The sequence below is a fragment of the Lepidochelys kempii genome, chromosome 1 (assembly GCF_965140285.1).
Source record: "Lepidochelys kempii isolate rLepKem1 chromosome 1, rLepKem1.hap1, whole genome shotgun sequence".
NCBI lineage: Eukaryota > Metazoa > Chordata > Testudines > Cheloniidae > Lepidochelys > Lepidochelys kempii.
The window spans coordinates 230,469,432-230,489,101 of NC_136380.1; the positions used below are offsets into that span (position 1 = coordinate 230,469,432).

Consider the following 19,670-nt stretch of genomic DNA (forward strand, 5'->3'; position numbering starts at 1 on the left):
CATAATAGTTAAACCATGCTCTTCCAATTAGTTCCATTCTGCCAGATGCCTGCACCCACTGAGATCTTCAGTGACTTCATTGTAACATGTCTCTTAGATTTTTTTTGATTGTGTATTGGAAGGGTGTTATGCAGCTATGTGAGAAATGAGATATAGGAAGTGAGCTCTAGATGACAGGAAGTGACTGTTTCATCAGGGTGTGGTTTTTAAGGGCTCTTCTTCAATAAGCATTGTGAGGACCTTGACTCGGGAGATTAGTATTGTTAACTCTCTTGAGAGTTGCTTGTCAGTGTATCCAACCAGAAGCAAGTTGCTAACCAGCAGTTGTATGACATAAAGAAACAATAATATGAAAAACAAAAAGGGGATATTGAAATTAAATAAAAAAATTCTGTCCTACAGTATGCTGTGGATATTTGATAGAGGATTCCCAACATAAATCCTTTACATAGTCTCACATTGTTGTTTTCATAGTTGCTGAGTAAGGTGGGCCATGAAATATCTGCCATTTAAAAGAGACATATTTTCATTTAAGTGTTGACTATAAGTGATAAAATTTCCAGTGCACTAAATTTTATTTTGTAAACATTATCCAAGATAAAGGCAAGTTGGTGGTCTCAGTTCAGTGGACAGATAGTCACAAACACAACTGATGCTAATCAGTACTCTTGTTAGCAGTTTTGGAGAGGCCATAGAGACTTGAATTACGTTCTCATTCCTAAATATAGTCCCTAAGTGAGATTTGAGAGACACTGTCAGGGCAGCATGAAAGAGGGTTGCAACTACTGCTGCCCATGCTATATCTGTTCTGGGAATACATATAGGACTTCAGTCTCTAGTGCTAATGCAGCCATCATCTTTCTTAAATGCTGAATGAATTTACTTCCTCCTCCTCTAAAAAAAAGTTAAAGGTAAATTACCCTGTGGATACACTTTCATTTCCCCATTTGGATTTATCTGGTCTGTATTGGGAGCTTGATAGATTCATGGAAGATAGGTCCATCTATGGCTATTAGCCAGGATGGACAGGAATGGCGTCCCTAGCCTCTGTTTGCCAGAAGCTGGGATTGGGTAACAGGGCATGGATCACTTGATGATTACCTGTTTGTTTATTCCCTTTGGGGCACTTGCCGTTGGCTACTCTCAGAGGACAGGATCCTGGGCTTGATGGACCTTTAGTCTGATCTAGTATGGCCCTTCTTATGTTCTTATGTATCAAGTACAAAATGAAAGAGAGGCAGTCTTGAAAGTATACAACGTTACAAGTTGATTTTTCTTTAGGATAATGGCAGGAAAAGTGAAATGGGTAACTGACATAGAAAAGTCCGTGCTAATAAATAACTTTGAAAAGAGAGGATGGATTCAGGTGGCAGAAAATGAAGACTGGAATTTTTACTGGTAAGTACATATAAGAATTCTCATAATTTTCAATTTGTGACACATTTTCAAATGTACTTTTCCATAACTAAAACCAGTGTTAATGATTTATTGTTAATGTTCACTAATGTCTTGTAACATTGAGAGGGAAGCATGCCTCCATTAAATTGCCAGTGTTTTCTGCAGCACTGCAGGGCCTTGATCCTACAGTTACATCTGCATGAGGAGACCCTTCTACCTGTGCAGGCCCCATTGAACTCAGTAGGGCTCCCCATGGGTGCATGGGTCTGTCTCTAGTAATCCAGTGGCAGGATTGAGGCCTAGGAGGTAGGTGTGGTTTTTTTTTTTCTTGGATTGTTTCATGGGGTTGGGGGGGGGGAGGGGAGAGGTTGTTTGTTTTGAAAGGCTGCCACCTGAAACATATACAGTGTAGTTTTAGCTATGTCAGTCTCAAGATATTAGAGAGACAAGGTGAGGTAATATCTTTTAGTTTTACTGGACCAACTTCTGTTGGAGAGAGAGACAGACTTTTGAGCCACACAGAGATCTTCTTCAGGTCTGGAGAAGGTACTCTGAGAATCACAGCTAAATGCAAGATGGAACTGATTGTTTAGCATAAGTAGTTAGCATCTATACTAAGGGACCATTTAAGGTAGAGTAGCCCATTAACACCTCTACTTTCATGGGGCAAAAAGGGGGATTAGTGTGTTACAGATTCTTATTACAACCATCTGTACCCCACTAACCCCCCTTTTTGCCCCATGACTGCAGAGGTCCACTTTTTGCCATGGGCCCGGCCCCCTGCACCTCATCAACCCACGAGGCCCCACCCTGCCCCCCCCGGCCAGGCTGGAAGCTGGAGCCTGGTCCAGGTAAAAGTAGCCCATGCATCCCAGGGAACTGTGGACCTTCCACCTGCCTGGGGGGAGAGGGCCTCTGAGAGCAGCCCCCAGCCTGTGCCCCCACCCCCAGGCTCCCCGCCAGGGCAGATCGAGGGTCCGCATCTCCTCACAGCTGTCCGGGTGGCTCTTACCATGACCCAGCTGCAGCTCGTCAGGCATGACCTGGGGGCCCAGAGCCCGCACCCCCTCCCACATCCCGAGGTGCCGCCCCCAGGTCATACCTCATGCTCCCCCCGCCACACTTTTAGGAAGAATCCCTCGCCCCTGATTATTGGTGTTTTAATTCTGTGCTGCTATGGCTCAGAGTGACACTGGTAGCCAACCCTCAAGCATAAAGGTCTCACCTTGGCTTCCACCAGCCTAATTGCTCTTTGCAGGGTGACCCCAACAGCCCTTCTGGTTCCATGTCTCCTCAAATTCGTCCACCCTGAGTTCTTAATCACCAGACACTCAGACTTTTCCCCTTTGGTTCATCACCCCCAAAGGGGAGAAACCAGTCCCCCAGATACCAGCTTACTTTGGCGCACACACTCCACACCAGAGACCTGCTTGGGGTACAAATAAACAAAAAGTTTATCTAATAGAAAAATCAGAGATTCAAAGATGAAATTGTAAGGGGAAGCAAACACATTCAAGTGACACAGAAAATAAACGTAAAGCTATAACCTTAGGCTTTACATTTTCAAATGAGATAAACTTCACTTTCTAACACAAGTTGCCTATTGCCTCTGAACAGTTTCCCAGCATACTCCGTGTCATAGAGAGGATCCACGATTTCACAGACAGCACCGCCAATTGACTGTCCTTTAGCTTCTGAATGGAGACCTCAGTTTCAAGCCTCCTATTTGAAAGGGCTTTTTCTTTTCTTTTGTTCTCTTGTCTTGGCGACTTCTGGTTATTCAGGGTGGGAAAGCTCTAGCTGGGATGTCGGTGTTTTCTCACTAAAGCTATGTCTACACCTCACAGCTTTTAGCGACACAACTGTGCTGCTACAGCTGAGCCACTAAAAAGCGCACAGTGTAGCCACTGTTTGTCGGCTCTCCTACCGACAAAAAACTTCCACCTCGTACCCTCTCCCCCAACGAACAGCGTTGTCAGCAGGAGAGTGCTTCTGCCAATAAAGAGCTGTTCACCCTCGTGTCTTGTCGTCGGCAAAACTTTTGTCTTTCTGGGTGTGTGATTGTGTGTGTGTGTGTTTTAACACCCCTGAAAGAAAAAAAGTTTTGTCGTCCAGTTGCCAGTGTAGACATAGCCTAACTCTAATGACCCATCCTTTGTCTTTTCCTGGATTCTACAATATTAGGTGCTTGGAGCTAGTCTCTTCTGTTTGGGGAGGCAGACCCTCCCTGCCTGATTGCACTACAAATCACAAGCACCGTTTTGTGTATATGTGAATTCTTAAAGTCATTATGGTCTGTATATAGATCTCATAATGACCATTAAGTTTAGAACATTACAGACTTTCATAAAAGACCTTACTCAGCATTGTATAGAATCAGATGATTCATTTGCCTGTTTGGAGTTCAGGCCTCTTGTCCCGTTGGAGTGTCTGGGCCTTGATTGTCATAGTCAGTCACATTAAAAGGTGCAGATCTGTGACCCTCCCTCTTCTTTCTTACATGAGGAATGAAATAGTTAGCAATGTGGATGTCAAAGTGGGACCCACAACTTACGGAGATGAATATTGCAGTTCACACCTCCCAGTGCTATTGTTCCAGGCTCTTTGCAGACTCTCAGATATGTCTGAATTGTATTCATATTTTTGAGGTTTCCTTCAAACCATAGGTTAGATTTCTTTTCTTTTTATAGAAAAGGAAAGTTGAGATTTTGAAGAACAAGATAGTAGCTCCAGAGAGGTGCTGCTATGGTGTGTGAGCATGTATTGTGTATTTCCAAGCCCTGTTGAGGACTGATTGGCCACTGATAGTGCCAGGATAGGATGGGCACAAATTGATTCCTTTCTGTCCCTGCCCTGGTTTCAGAACTGATGTAGGAGTAAATAGTGCCTGTAGGCCTGCAGTCTTGTCTGGAGGGGTTTCATCTGGATTCATTAACATTGATTCAGGATGTGCTGAAGTTTCAATCATAACCTAAGTATACATCCTATAAAGAGAAAAGTTAAACACAGAGAGAGGGCACAGATTCCCTTAAAAGTAGTATTCCTTAACATTATGGTATATTTGGTCCTTTTCTCTTTTAATCTTCTAAATTCAGTACATTAACCAAAGTGGAATTAAAAAATAAAGGAGACAACAACTTGATTGTCGTCCTTTTGAATGCTGTTGCTTGGGAGGAAATCATCTGATATTTGTTTCACCTTCCAGGATGAGCGTACAAACCATCCGCAATGTTTTCAGTGTGGAAACTGGTTACCGGCTTTCTGATGACCAAATCGTCAACCATTTCCCGAACCACTATGAGCTGACAAGGAAGGACTTGATGGTGAAAAATATCAAGAGATATAGGAAAGAACTAGAAAAAGAAGGGAGTCCTCTTGCAGAGAAAGATGAGAATGGAAAATATATTTATTTAGGTATATATTTCTGACTGCCAGCATCATTCTTGTTATTGACCACACATAGATTATACATGAAAAAAGTTTATTTTGTGATAATAGTAGGATAAAACTGCAGATTAATGCACTTTAAACAAAAGCAGTACTGGATGTTGGAATCTGTTTGGGATTGTTGCCTAAGATAGATAAATTTACATGTCACAGCTTTAGTATGATGCTTTCAGAAAATTTAGTGCTCAAAGATGTCAGAAAGTCTTGGAGACAAAAATTGCGTATTTTTTTTATTTGCAGAATAGGTTTGGTGTGGGCAGTGAAATTGCAAGCATCACCAAATTACCTGTCAAAGTGCCTCAGTGCTGCTCTTTAAAGACTATTTTTAAGGGTGCCATAATTCAATGTCCACATTCAGGCTTTCGCATCTTTGCTAGTATCTTGTCAACGGTACGTTTATAGTCGTGGTTCTAATTATGTAGCAGGGCTGCAACCAATAACTGAGTTCCCATTCCTGTGTAGTCAAACAGCCATCAGATGGTAACAAAAATTAAAAATTCTGTGCAATATTTTAAAATTCTGCAAATTTTTTGTCAAAATAATATAATCAAGCTGGTTTCAGTTATTTTTGGTAATTTAATTAAGCTACAATACAATAAATGGAGAATGGGAGTAGGGAGCATTGGAGGAAATCACCAAACCCCCTTTGTATAATAGTAATGTAGCTAGTACTGCCCCTTTACTTCTAGTTATTAGTCAACAAATATATGCAGCCATATGCTCAGTGTTACTGAAGAACAAGTGAGGGCTGGGGACTCAAACTCACAATTTATACTGTCTACTGACCATCTCCGAAAATGTCAGTAGCAAATAGTTAACGGAGCACATTTTGATAGGAAATTAATTGTTTCATTCCAAAAATTTTAGACCAGTTCTAATCACTAAAGCACCATAAGCATTTATAAGGCCATAATGTCCTTTACAGTAAGGCTCCTTTGTACCACTGTGGCAATGTAAAGGAGCCTTAACATTTTTTACACCTGTTTTATACTCCTGGGGAATTCACTAAGCAGGCACGCAGCTACGTTCTGCTCTGCCTGAGGGAACAGAGCCTGCCCCACGCCTACCTCTTCAGAAACACCCCAAAGCCCTGCCTCTCCATGCCAAGTGTGCCACAATAGTGAGCGAGAGAGACAGTGTGTCTCTCTCACACACACGACTTCGCAGCCCCCACCGTGAGGTGATTTGTTTCTACCAGCTGCTTTGAGTGCCCAAACCAAACTGCCCGCACTGCCGGGGAGGAGGTGCATGACCGCTCTTGCAGCTTCCCTTTGCTTCCCTGTCAGAAGTCATTTTTCTGCTGGGAAGCAAAGAAATCTGTGGGGGCCATGAATTCTGCGCATCCACAGTGATGCAGAATTCCCCCCAGGAGTAAAATGTAGGACACTGCCTTGGTTGGTGGATTTTTGAACCAGTGTCTTGGATAAAAGGCTCCATCACCTGTTTATTTATCCTATAACTTTCTCCTCCTCTACTGCTTCACTGCTGATCCTCCACCCCAGTGTCTGTGATGTTGTATTTTGTTGATGATTAATGATGTCAGAGTTTGGGATGCGTCTCTGGTGCTTTTGTGGATCTATCTAAAACTTGATGTCTGTTGAATCACTAGATGGGAGGTAATTCAGTTGGAGCTTTGCATTTTTTTTAGGACTGGGATCTGGCTCGTGTTTGGGGGGTGTCAGGAGCGAAGTAATGGGGGCCATTTAACATTTAGTATGTGGGTAAAATTGCAAAATGAAAACAAGAAATCCCAGATGTTTTTAATTCCCTTTTGATGTTTGCATAACTTTATTAAGTATACTAAATTTATTTAGTTAACCCCTGCTACTCTGACCCCTGAAAATATAGCAGCCCCAAAAAAACCTTTCTTGTGCCACTGAAGAGAACAAAAAAAATTGCACAGAAGATTTTGATGGTAGTAGGTCATGGTTAAGGCTAAGATTTTTGTCATGGCTATTTTAGTAAAAGTCATGGACAGGTCCTGGCCAATAAACAAAAATTCACGGAGCCCGTGATCTGTCTGTGATTTTTGCTGCTCCATGGTTTCCCCTGCAATGTGGTGGCTGGGAGTTATGGGGTTCCCCCTTTGCCTGCAGCAGCTGGAAGCTGCAGGGGGGGCCCCCTCTGCCCACGGTGACTGGGAGCTGCAGGGTGACCATATTTCCCAAAGGAAAAACGGGACACCCCCAGCTACAAGCCTGAGCGCGTCCCCCCCCCCCCCCCCGAGGACCCCTCAGGAGTCTGTCACCTGTTGCTGGAACCTCGCAGGGGACCTCGTGTCGCTGCTGTCACCTGTCGCTAGAACCCTGCCACGGTCCTGCTGGCTGCCAGCTCCAGAGTCCTGCAGTCCCTGGGGCTGAAGCACAGAATATCACGGATGTCATGGAAGTCATGGTTTCCATGACTTCCATGACATAAACGTAGCCTTAGTCAGGATATTGTTCTTGTGTGTGAACAAGCGAGTAAAAAAAAAAAAAAAGTCACCACACTAACTAAAAGAACACACACAATTCTATAGTATATTACATTTTCAAAGCTCTTCTCAAACATTGCCTTGAAAGTTAATGGTTGAATCTTCTACAAATAGAAAAAATGAGGCAAAGAGGCTGTAACTTGCTCAGGGCTTCAGAGGCAGTTAATAATTGGGATTAACGCTTGGGCATTCCTGGTTCCCTGTCCAAAACTCAGAGTACTGAACCATATGCCCCTCTTGTATACCACTACTCACATGTATGGAGGAAGACAAATCCAATTGCAGACACATGTTTTAAGCTTCTAAATTGGTGCTAATAACAAAGTGAATGTTATTTTAAATTGACATACTTTGGGTGGCCCCTTTTAAAAGTTACTCTGAATCACTGTCACAAAAAGCCATTATTTCCCTTTTATTGAGGTTAAGAATTTTCTCACTTTTTAATCAGAACTATACCTCACAGTTCTGGAAGTGTGGTTGAAGGCAGGTATATCAGTTGTAGAATAGTTAAAGCCCTTTTCCCTATGAAGTGGAAGAGGTTAGCTCAGATTAATTATGGACACCTGAATCTGATTAAGGGCAGCCTGTGGCTTTTAAAAACCTCTTCCATTAATGGTGAAAAGAGAAGAGGGTTGAGACTCAAGCTGCAGAATGGTTGTGTTTATTCAGGGGATAAAGAGCTGCTTTTTCCTATAAGGGAAAATCTAGTCTTTATATCTGTTTGGAGAGAGGGCCTTGGTTCCCAGCATAGTTGGGCCCAGAGTGGGTAGAGAGGGTGGCTGGCAATTGGTAGCCAGCAAAAGAAGAAGCAGTACGCCAGTGGGAGTTAGGAAATGTAATTTTTCTGTTTTTGTTTAAAGAAACCTTTGGGCCAACCCTAAGGCCTAAACAGTAAATATTATAAATAAACCAATGTGAAGTATTAAACCTCCGGAGTGGGACTGATTTACTCCAGACCCTCTCAATGCAGAGAGAGAAACTCTCAGCCCTGATGTGACAAAAGAGGTGTGTTGTTACAGAATCAAAAGAAGAAGGATGAAAGAGGGTGTTGGGAAGGTTTGTGGTTTCATGCGGAGACTTAGCTGTGAGATTCTAGAACTTTTTACCAACTATTTCATAACTAAAAGAGCTTTCTCTTATTCGTGGGACAAAATATTTAAAGCCTTTACAAGATTTTTCACTTTAGAACCCACCAAGTTCCATTTTTTCCAAGTTGTCCCAGATTGAGGTGTCAATAGAGGAGGTTTTGGAACAAATTGCTAAATTAAATAGCAGTGGTCACCAGGATCAGATGGTTTTCACCTAATAGTTCTGACTATGTTCTCTCATATCAAAAGGGGGTAGATCAGACAAGGACACAGGAGTCAATCTGTACTGAAGAATGGAAAGCCAGCGAAGATATTTTTACTTGTATACATCTGATATCCTTGCTAGATCTAATGTTCTAAATCTTGCTTTTTGTTTACTGATTTAGATTTTGTGCCTGTCACCTTTATGCTCCCTGCTGATTACAACCTGTTTGTTGAAGAATTCAGAAAAAATCCTTCCAGCACCTGGATTATGAAACCTTGCGGGAAAGCTCAAGGGAAGGGGATATTTCTTATCAATAAACTCTCTCAAATTAAAAAGTGGTCTCGAGACAGTAAAACATCTTCGTAAGTTTAACTTCCTTCCCCCCCAATTTTTGTGTATTTTGTAATATTCTATCACAGTCTGGCATGCTTAATATCAATTCACTAATGGAAAACTCTTTCCGTCCACCAAACCACTTAGCGTTACTTCATTGTAGTTGCAATTTCTCATTTAATGACTTCCTGCTTCAAACAGCTCTTAGTGCCAATTATTGCATTTGGTGCCATGTGGCACAAGCACTAATTCAGTGAGCTACACTATATAAATATGCTTTCTGTGAAGGTGCAGGGTTAGTATACCCAGTTATGTGAGGAATAAAATTGCATGGGCAGACTGGAATAATGATTTTGCTTAACAGCATTGAAGAATTGTGAGTTAGAGGAAAGTCTTTCACTTCTAGTAACTGACTTCATTTTCAGCCTGAGGAAGATTGTGTGACATTGTACAACCCCATCCCCAGTTGAACTATGAAACTCTTCACTGTTCTGAGTAAAAAAGCCCAGTCTGCATGGACTGCCTTTAATAAGAGGCCTGGCGAGAGAGGAGCTATTAGCTGCGGCCTATTAGGGAGTTAAAGAGCATAGCTAACAGCTGGGCCTCATGAATACGGAAGTCATAAAAACTAAGACTTTCATTGAGGTGAGAGAGAGGAATAAAGCATCCTCATAATGAGTCAGAAGAGGAAGAAGTTTGGGGAAAGGGACCGTGATCCTCGTTTTTGTCTCCTATCGCACCCAGCAGAGAGAAGGAATGTGGCTGCTCTACCAACAGAAAAGTCTGTATTGCTTTACCTTTTTTGTTAGCCCATTCTGATTAAAAAAGTAACCGAGAGACAAGTAGCCTTCCAATACAACAGCAACCTGAAGAACTGCTTTGTGCTTTTTTTTCTTAGTTGTCTTTTTTCCCCTCAGGTTTAAAAATGTTGGTGACCGCATTTCTGAGAGGAGGGGTAGTGAACTTATAACAGTCAGATCTTATTGAAAAATACTGGTAATTTAAGAAGCAAACTGATATTGACATTAACGTGGCTTGATGGTTTAAATCATCAATATTGACTACTGATAAACATAATTGCAAAAGCCCCAATTAGTGACGCACTCAAGTCTGAATTTAAGAGTTTTGCTAAATAAAATAGCTTGTTGAGTCAGAGCCTAAATTCTCTTCTTATAACAGTGAAATGTAAAAGACTTAAATGGACAGCTAATCTCACTCATTTGTTTTAGCTACGTTTTTGTACACAGTGAAACCAAGTGCCCTGCGCACATTAACCAGCATAATATTAAAACTTAATTGAAGAGTGATATAGGATTTTAGTAAAGTAAGAACTTCATTACTTTTTGAGAGACTGCTTCTAAGGGAGGGAAACATTTTAACATTTAATCAATACGTTCTGAAACATAAAATATGTACTTTTTCTAGGTTTGTATCTCAATCTTCTAAAGAAGCCTATGTAATTTCTCTCTATATCAACAATCCGTTACTGATTGGTGGGAAGAAATTTGACCTGCGCTTGTATGTTTTAGTGTCTACGTATCGTCCACTGAGGTGTTACATGTAAGATCAAACTAATTTCTCACTTTTAAAATAAAAAAAAATTTTAAAAAATGTTAAGATGTAATTCAGGCAAAAGATTCTGCACGCATTGTACAGAGAAATTTACCAAGCATCTAGTATTTTAAATTGCTGTTTTCCTCAACTCTAGTTGCATTTAACATATTAAATATCTTTTTTGTTTCAGGTATAAACTTGGATTTTGCCGGTTTTGCACAGTAAAATATACACCAAGTACAAGCGAATTAGATAATATGTTTGTACATCTCACAAATGTTGCCATTCAGAAACATGGGGTAAGTGTTTGAGTTTTAAAAATGCTAATTTAATAGAAAACTGGATTATTTTAAATGGCATAAAAATGGAATATAAGTGATTGTGTATTTTGTTCTGTTCTTCACACTCCTCCTCCTCATTATGTCATCTGAGCTAAATATTTGTTATGAATTTTATTTGCAAAACATAATTGATTCATATTACTTCAAAAACACATGAGATAATAGATGGAACACAGCGCAGCACTATAAGGTGGATATTTTCAGTTTCAAATTGCAACAGTTAAAAGTGTATGTATTGATAAGTCGATAAAAAATGTACCTAAGCACTAGCATTTTTAAGTGGCCATAAATGTGGCTATAGATAAATGTACAGCTTTGTACCTCATATCCTCACCCCAATGATCAATAATAAATACTTAATCAAATTGTACCTGATTATTTTGTATTTTACATTTTTGATACAATGTCTTAAAATAGATTAAATATAGTATTTTAAATCGTAAAGTCTTTAGGGCAAGGTCTTTCTTCTACTGTATTTGTACAGTGCATAGTACAACAGGGCTCAGATTCGGACCAGGGCCTCTGGGGAGTACTGTAATAATAATACAAATATTAAACATTGTTATATTCTGACTTTAGTGGCTCTAAGCAGAAGTAAATTTGAAAGACAAGGTCACTCACCAATGAATGCTCTTCTCCCCCCCACCCCCCCAATACTGAATATTCCTTGTCATCTGAGAACTTAGCTCTCAAAAACATTCCAGCCAGCTAACTGATAAGATGGGACACAAGGAGAATTGGTCTTGGAGGTAGCTGGGTCCAAAGCTATTTAGAACTTTATATGTAATTGACACCCTGCATTGCACTAGGCAGTGAACAGACTGATGAGGTTGAGATTGGAGTGTAGGTTATAGGTACACGTGTCCCGGTTAGCAAGTAGGCCATATTCCTTATCAGCTGGATTGTATTACTGTTAAGGTTAGCTCTACTCCCAGTAGTGTACATTAGAGTAGTCCAGCCTAGAAATGAGGGAGGAATGAATAATAGTAGTAAAGTCTACTTAGGAGAGGAAAGGCCAGCAGAAATTGTTAAAACACACTTCTTTCAACTTATAAAGAAAGCAACACAAAGAGTAGTGGATCTTTGTGGAAACTGCTAAAAGGGTCCTTGAGAGTGATTTGCCGTCTTTTGGCAAGAAAATGAGTCTGAAAAGAATGAGCAAAGCCTGTGAAAAGTAACCCTTTTCACCTCTGAAGCGCCCACAGACAAGTCAAAATCTGTTCTTCTGCTACATGAAAGCTCTGTAGCTATGGAAGGGATCTTAATCAATCAGATAGGTAAATGCTAGAACAAGATTCTTGCTTCTTGTATAAATTATTATGAGTGCCCAAATTATCCCAAGATTAAGGTCATGAGTTTCCTCTGAAATCTTAGTTCAAGTCTAGGGAAATTAACTTTTAACTTAAATTATGTATTAGTATTCCAGTAGTGCTCAATGCTCCCAATCAAGATTGTGGTCTCTTTGTACTATGGGTGGTGCAAACACATGGGAAGACATAGTCCGTCCCTCAAAAAGTTTATAATCTAATTTCTGATAATATCAAGCAAGCATGTGAAACAAAACAGGAACAAAGGGGAAGGGAAATTCTCCTTCAGTAATAATGAATAAACACTTGGATATTTGGGGCTAAATCACTGAACTTGTGTGTGTGTGTGTGTGTGTGTGTGTGCGCAAACAAAATAACGGCAATCCCTTCTGTCTCTGCCTAGCCAGTATTGTTTGGAGCTTTCTTGTAGGCCTCATGGCAGATATATGTAACACAGTGTGGTCCAGTTTGCTATCATGTTCTTTGTTAGGCAGCACATGATATGCAGCACTCTATCCAGTCACATCTGCTCAGTCTTTCAGGACAGGTATTCTGGACTCAAAGTGTAGATTGAACAGGGTTGCAGCTTTGATGTACATCCCCTAGCAGGAATTTGGAATCTTAAGAAGTTTCTCGTGGGGCAAGTTGTATGAATCCTATATTTCAGATGCTTCATTCTGTACAGGTTCTCAGACCATACAAAGATAAGCACTGTAGAAAAGCCTATAAATAAATACAGAGGCTTCTCATGCTTTGTTCTCAGATGGGTAAACTCAGTCTTCCACTAAAGTTTTATTTTTGTTTCCAGGGCATGTTGTGGTTTATAATTTAGTAGCCTCACAAAATAAATAATGTTCTTGGAAACTCTCTGAGAAAAGCCTTTATGAAGCTAAAAAATATACACTGAGAGTTACTGTAACATTCCCCAGGGTACAATCTGAACTGATAGATAGCTGTGTTCCCTCAATTCTCCAACCTGGGGTGCCTTTTACACTGCTTCGCTATGAGAGCAACCACTCCTGGTCTGCTCTCTCACCGCCTTCAACATGTAAATCACTCCCAGCTATATTGTATGAGTGCTATAGCCAGCCACTCATCAATTACACTTCAAGGCAACACCAGCAAACTCCCAGTTCCAGACTTTCTCCCAGAAATATGTGTCTTGTACTGCCCAGCACGGGACAGTACAAACTCATGTAAAGTCCATCATTTCATTAATAGAAATTATATGCACAAATCTTACTATCCCAAATGAAGTTTCCCAAACACTTCAATCCAAACACACACTGGTTTAGATAAAACAAATAAGTTTATTAACTACAGAAACATAGATTTCAAGCGATTACAAGTAATCGGGCATAAGAGTCAGAATTGGTTACAAGAAAATAAAAGGTAAAACACAATGAATATCTAACTTAAAAGCTAAATGAATTCAAAGCAAAGGTTTCTCTCACCACATGCTTCACCAGTCTTATTTCTACCAGGACCACCCCCCCAGTTCAGTGTTAATTTCCTTGTCCTTCAGGTGGTGTTGATGCCTGAGAAGAAAGGGAGGAGTATTTTGGATCCTCTGTTCCCTTTTCTTATAGTCCTCTTTTTCTTTGAAAATCATCTCCAGCTGAGGTTCAGGAAACAGATGGTTTGTGGGAATGGGAACCTCCAGCTGTTTCTTTTCCAAAATGTAGATTTCTTGCTCACGCACTTTTTCCTGCCAAAGAATGGCCACTTAAACAGGTGATACTACATTTGATTTTGTTGACACTTGGCTGAGGTGTCAGTTTGCCTTTTGTCTTTGAGGAACTGCTTTGTGTCTGCTTTTCTAAACTTGGAACGTGTCTCAGTAATATTATACAGTAGAATCTTATAACTTTACATACAGTGTTGTCACATATTTTACCAGGACAATAATGATCAGCAAATTATGAGTTTCCAAATGATACCTCACAAGGCATACTTTGTACAAAATCCATTTTGTATTGTAAAAAGGGTGAACATAGGGATACAGACCGTCACAGTTACTCTGGAGCTTCATTAGTGTGTGTCTTGCTTTCCAGTTCTGGAGTACCCTCAGTTTGTCGCCTTTGCCTTTCAAGCACAATATATTTCAAAGCTTCACAGGTTAGCTTCCTAAAAGGATAAATATGTGGGATAAATACAGAGTAGCCTTCTTTTCCATTTACAGTTGCAGTACAGTCTAATATTCTTGTGGTAGCCAGATATACTTTTATCAAAATTATGAATTAAAAATTAAAGATCACTCTTGTCATTGTTTCTGTATGTTCATGACTGAGACTAGTGCTGGTGTCTCCCAGTAAGTGCTGACTATTAGATCAAAATTTTTTCCTGCTGGGAAAAAGACTGACCACTCACAATAGAAATGACTGGTCATATTTCATGTGTTTCAGAGACTTTCAAACTTGCTGTCAGTGCTACATTTTTAAAAAGGTTCACTTAACAGTGGTTTAACCATTGTTAAATTAACCACTCTTCATGTCCTCCTCTCCAGTGAAACAACCCCCTCCCCAAGCCTAACCCTTTCCTTTCAGTCTTGAAAATCTGATCTCCCAGTCATTCCAATCCTAACCTGCATTTCCTGTGTCCTCTCCTACATCGTTACTGTCAAAATGCAACTTCTGTTTGATTGTTGTTCTTATGTAATTGTAATTACCACAAGGCAAGTTTTAACACTTGTTTTTGTGACTTGCTATGTAATTAGATGTAGGTGATTTTAAATGTGTTCTGTGTTGCACAGAAGGCAGTGCAAAGTAAAAATTGGGGCCTTACAGAGCCTGCAAAATGTCATACAGTAAAAGTAGTTTTAAAAAATAAACGTGTACGTAAAAACAAGTGTCAGTTTGTATGGATGAGAATACAATTGCTGAATAATTGCAAACTCCATGAGACTGAATTAACTCCTTAACTCTGTAGGATGACTACAATCATATCCATGGAGGCAAATGGACAGTGAGTAACTTGCGCTTGTATCTAGAGAGTACTCGTGGAAAGGAGGTCACTAACAAACTGTTCGATGAAATTCATTGGATAATTGTGCAGTCGCTGAAGGCTGTTGCAGTGAGTAGTGTTAATAGAATGCTGCCTGTGTTGCCCTCATGGCTGCAGACTTTCAATAATCATGAAAACAAATTTACAGTAAAGAAAAAAACTAAAGCAATTCATTTCCTGCTGCTGGATTGTTGTTTTGAATGCTGATGCTCTCATGCTGCTGTCTTCCTTTTTTGTTCTTTTTAAAAACTGTGTCACCTCTTAGTGTCCCTGTAAAGCTGAGAGTGCTTGGAGAAACCTGATTGGGTGGGCAAGCTGTTTGTGTGTATCTTAAATGAGTAAATTAATATCTGGGGTGCTGAAACCATCACAAATTCTTACTCTCATTTAAAGTCACTTTATACTGCCCTTGTGAATTACCCTAAGCTCTGCCCAGAGCCATGATGTGTTTCAGTAGTAACAAATTTGTCGTAGGAGGAAATAACCTGGGAAGACAATTTGTCAAACAAAATGCCAGGGTGTTAAGGTTCTTTCTTCCATTTTGTTTAGAGAATTTGTATAACTTATTTGCAGCTCTCTGGTCTGTGAGTAATATAGTTATCCCAAACTCATGCCAAAAAACTGTGGCACCATCATGTTTCACCTTTCCTCCTGAATAGCTTGACAGAGCTTTATAGTATATGGGTAACTTGCAGGCATTTACAGAAGGCAGTTTCCCAAAGTGCCAAATTAGATGATAGAACAGGGGTTGCCAACCTGTGGCTCCGGAGCTGCGATGCGGCTCTTTAGAGGTTAATATGCAACTCTTTGCATAGGTGCTGTCTCCGGGGCTGGAGCTACAGACATTAACTTTCCAATGTGCCAGGGGGTGCTCATTCCTCAACCCCCTGCTCTGCCCCAGGCCCTGCCCCCACTCCGCCCCTTCCCCCGAGCCTGCCATGTGCTCACTGCTTCTCTCCCCACCCCCCAGCCTCCTGCACATGCGAAACAGCTGATTGCAGCAGGTGGGAGGGAGGTGCTGGGGGCTGGAGCAGGGGGAAGCTGATGGGGTGCTGCTGATGTATTACTGTGGCTCTTTGGCAATATACATTGGTAAATTCTGGCTCCTTCTCAGGCTCAGGTTGACCACCCCTGTGCTAGAAGAAAAGGCAGCTCATCCCAATATTAACAGAATTGTAAAAGAGAAGAGAAACAATGTGAAGAGCAGAAGGAAAACAAATAATGTACAGAGGAGGAAGTGTTCTGATAGCTTCATTGCTCCTTTCTATTTCCTAAACTTAACAGGAGAAATGCTTTTCCTTCCTTCCCCTATGCCCTGCAAGACTGAAAACCTTTCAATATTAATTTCTGGAAACCATCTCTACTGACCTGTTACAAAGGGTTCTTTAAATCAGTGGTTCTTAACTTTTCCAGACTATTGTACCCCTTTTAAGGAATCTGATTTGTCTTGTGTACCCCAAATTTCACCTCACTTAAAAACTACTTGCTTACAAAATCAGACATAAAAATACAAAAGCGTCGCTGCACACTATTACTGAAAAATTGCTGACTTTCTCATTTTTACCATATAATTATCAAATAAATCAATTGGAATATAAATTTTGTACTTACATTTCAGTGTATAGAGCAGTATAAACAAGTCATTGTCTTTATGAAATTTTAGCTTGCACTGACTTTGCTAGTGCTTTTTATGTAGCCTGTTGTAAGACGAGGCAAATTATCTAGATGAGTTGATGTACCCCCAGGGGTATGCTCAAACCCAGGATTGAGAACCACTGCTTTAAATGATCCGGTGAGTGGTGCACAGGAGAAGCATTCATACTTTAAGACCTTAGCTGATGCTGGAAAATGAGTGATTTTCTTGAGAATTTCCATCCCAGCATTACTCAGTCCCTAGTCTGTTTTAGTTTTTATGACCATAGTGGACTTGAGATAAAGATAATGATATAGAGATAAAGTATTTTAAATATAAGGATCTAGTCAGTAACTGGGGTTGAACTCCCATCTTTGCTGCATCGTTACAATGCTATAATAAACATTTGGATAAGTCGTATTTAATTTGAAAGTGAAAGTGTTAATGATTAGGTAAATTTATATTTTTATATATAAAAATGAAAATATTTCTAATTTCATGTATGGCTTGAAAGCCTTTAACACTCTCTTGTCTTCATACTCACCAGATGCTGTAAGATACACAGGTGAAACTGAATGAAAGCTCTGTAGTCAAATATGTTCTGTTAATACACTGATTAGTATGATAATACTCAGACACCGCTTGAGAAGATGACATTTTTATAAAAAACAAGTCCTAAATATATTAGTAAAATGTTATTGTATAGGGAAATCAGAGCAGAAAATTTGTACTAAGAAAACTGCCATAGACAATTGGTATTATATTTGTACATGATACCTAGAAAAATAATAGTAGAGAAATATAATAATGTATAATCTTTCAAGTTACTTAGTAAATCTTTCTTCTTTAATATGCATACATTTCTTCTTAACTTGTTTCAGCCTGTAATGAACAATGATAAACACTGCTTTGAGTGCTATGGATATGATATTATCATTGATGACAAGCTTAAGCCATGGCTTATTGAGGTAAAGTTATGTACATTTTATAAACAACCCTTATCACCGTTTCCTTTCACAGTATACATCTGTTCTTTCAAACCTGAGCTTGAGTTTTCCCTTTTCCAGATGAAGGTGTTTAGGGAAGGGTGTTGGAAAGTAAAACGGGCAACAAAATGGGCTGTGAGAGTTGCAGGATATCAGAATTCAGGAGAAACCTCTGGTCTGGTCTGGTGAACAAAAATCAAATCCAGGTCCATTCATGATGTGCTTGGACTCCAGGAGCTGTCTGAAGGCCAGCAATCTTACTACTGCACCAGTAGCTGGAAGATTGGCACTGGCTCAGTGCAGTGTAACTCCAACTCTGCTAAAACTCAGATACTATGTAAAACACAGCTTAAAATTGTAGGAAAGCTAGAAAATAGGGAATACAAATATTAGAAGAATAAGCCTGAAATAATGCAGGGTTGTATACATTTATTGTATGAATTATATAAACTACTCTGGTATGGTTAACTCCTGTCCAAACCCCATGTCTCATGTATCACTGCCCTATTCTTTTCCCCTACATCTTATCTGTATACATAATGGTTAAGCATACATTTAAAAAACTGTCAGATGACTTACCCTCTTTGCCAGCCAGATAAATGTGTGAAAATGGGGAGTTCAGAGGAGGGATACAGGTAAAAAGCAATACACCAAAATAAAGAGCCCCACAGATCCATATGTAACAACTGCTAGGAAGGGACAAAGTGAGTGAGAAACTTGCCTCTTCTTTATTTGGTGTGAACTAAAGGTATAAATCCCCAGCTGCTGCTTGATTAGCATAGCTTCCAACAAAAATCTACAGCTATTAGAATAGGGTCAGGAAAGACCCTAAGGAGAATGAATGATACTTCAAAAATAAAATCTGTAGGAAATACACTGTTTCCTTGTAATGGTTTTGTTCAAAGAAAAGGCTCTATGCTGAAATGCTGATGATTAGTTTATAGGGTAGAATTCATTATCATTGTATGTTCTGTCTGTGTGACCGTATTTTAGTTAAAAAGAAGTTGCTGAAAATGAAATGTCTTTGTTTTTAATAGGTCAATGCTTCCCCTTCTCTTACCTCCAGTACAGCCAATGATCGTATTCTCAAATATAATCTTATTAATGACACACTTAACATTGCTGTGCCTAATGGTGAAATTCCAGACTGTAAATGGAATAAATCTCCACCAAAAGAAGCTCTTGGAAATTATGAGATTTTGTAAGTTTTAACAATGTCCTACGTAAATATGAACATGTCCTCCTTGAGAGAGAAGATTAATTTAGAACTATGTAGATGTGATGAAATTCATCCAGGTGTGGAGGAAAAATATAAAGTGCTCTGTATCACTTATTTACCATGTTTAGGGCTGGAATAGCAGCTTCCAAGGGTTTGCACTCCTGCCTGGGGCCTTAGTTGTGGGTAGATGTCCCCTTCCTGGTGAGCCCCTGCACTTCACCTTTAAAAACATTGATTTATTCAGGGTATATGTTGGTGAAATGAATTTCACTCTTAAAGATATATCTAACAGATATATAGTATGTATTTTAGACTGCGTATAAGGCATGGGTAACAGTTAAATGCATTATATGTACCAAGAAAATTTTTAAAACTCTCTTAATTCATAGGAATGATAACACCCAACTGTTGTGATTCATTGATGGGATGTTAACAGTGAATTTAACCTGGTATAATGAATGTGTGATGCAGGGGGAAGTTAGAAAAAGAGTATCCCTATTTTAATGTATGAGATGGGCTTACGCATTTAGGGGGATGCTGAATTTGTAATCAAATTCCCTATTCCATTTGAAACCAGTTTCAAAAGCTAAATGTTTGAGAGCCTGGTCAGGAATTAATAGTACTGTAGTACAGTATGTTAGCTGACCCACTAATTCATGCCATCTATTTTATCTAAGGCCCCA

General features: G+C 39.8%; 1 protein-coding gene across 7 annotated transcripts in view; it reads left to right on the forward strand.

The window, feature by feature from the left end:
* Positions 1-19,670, forward strand: part of TTLL1 (TTL family tubulin polyglutamylase complex subunit L1) — a 44,253-nt gene that overhangs the window by 14,724 nt on the left and 9,859 nt on the right. For 2 of the 7 annotated variants that reach the window (XM_073316909.2, XM_073316917.2), the window contains 8 exons: positions 1,282-1,398; positions 4,604-4,812; positions 8,793-8,973; positions 10,370-10,504; positions 10,689-10,797; positions 15,075-15,218; positions 17,664-17,750; positions 18,806-18,969. In XM_073316909.2, coding sequence (XP_073173010.1) covers positions 1,282-1,398; positions 4,604-4,812; positions 8,793-8,973; positions 10,370-10,504; positions 10,689-10,797; positions 15,075-15,218; positions 17,664-17,750; positions 18,806-18,969 — 1,146 coding nt within the window. Of the gene's footprint in view, positions 1-1,281; positions 1,399-1,563; positions 1,705-4,603; positions 4,813-8,792; positions 8,974-10,369; positions 10,505-10,688; positions 10,798-15,074; positions 15,219-17,663; positions 17,751-18,805; positions 18,970-19,670 lie in introns of those variants that run through there. The other 5 variants (XM_073316927.2, XM_073316879.2, XM_073316897.2 and 2 more) reach the window with 5 other exon arrangements.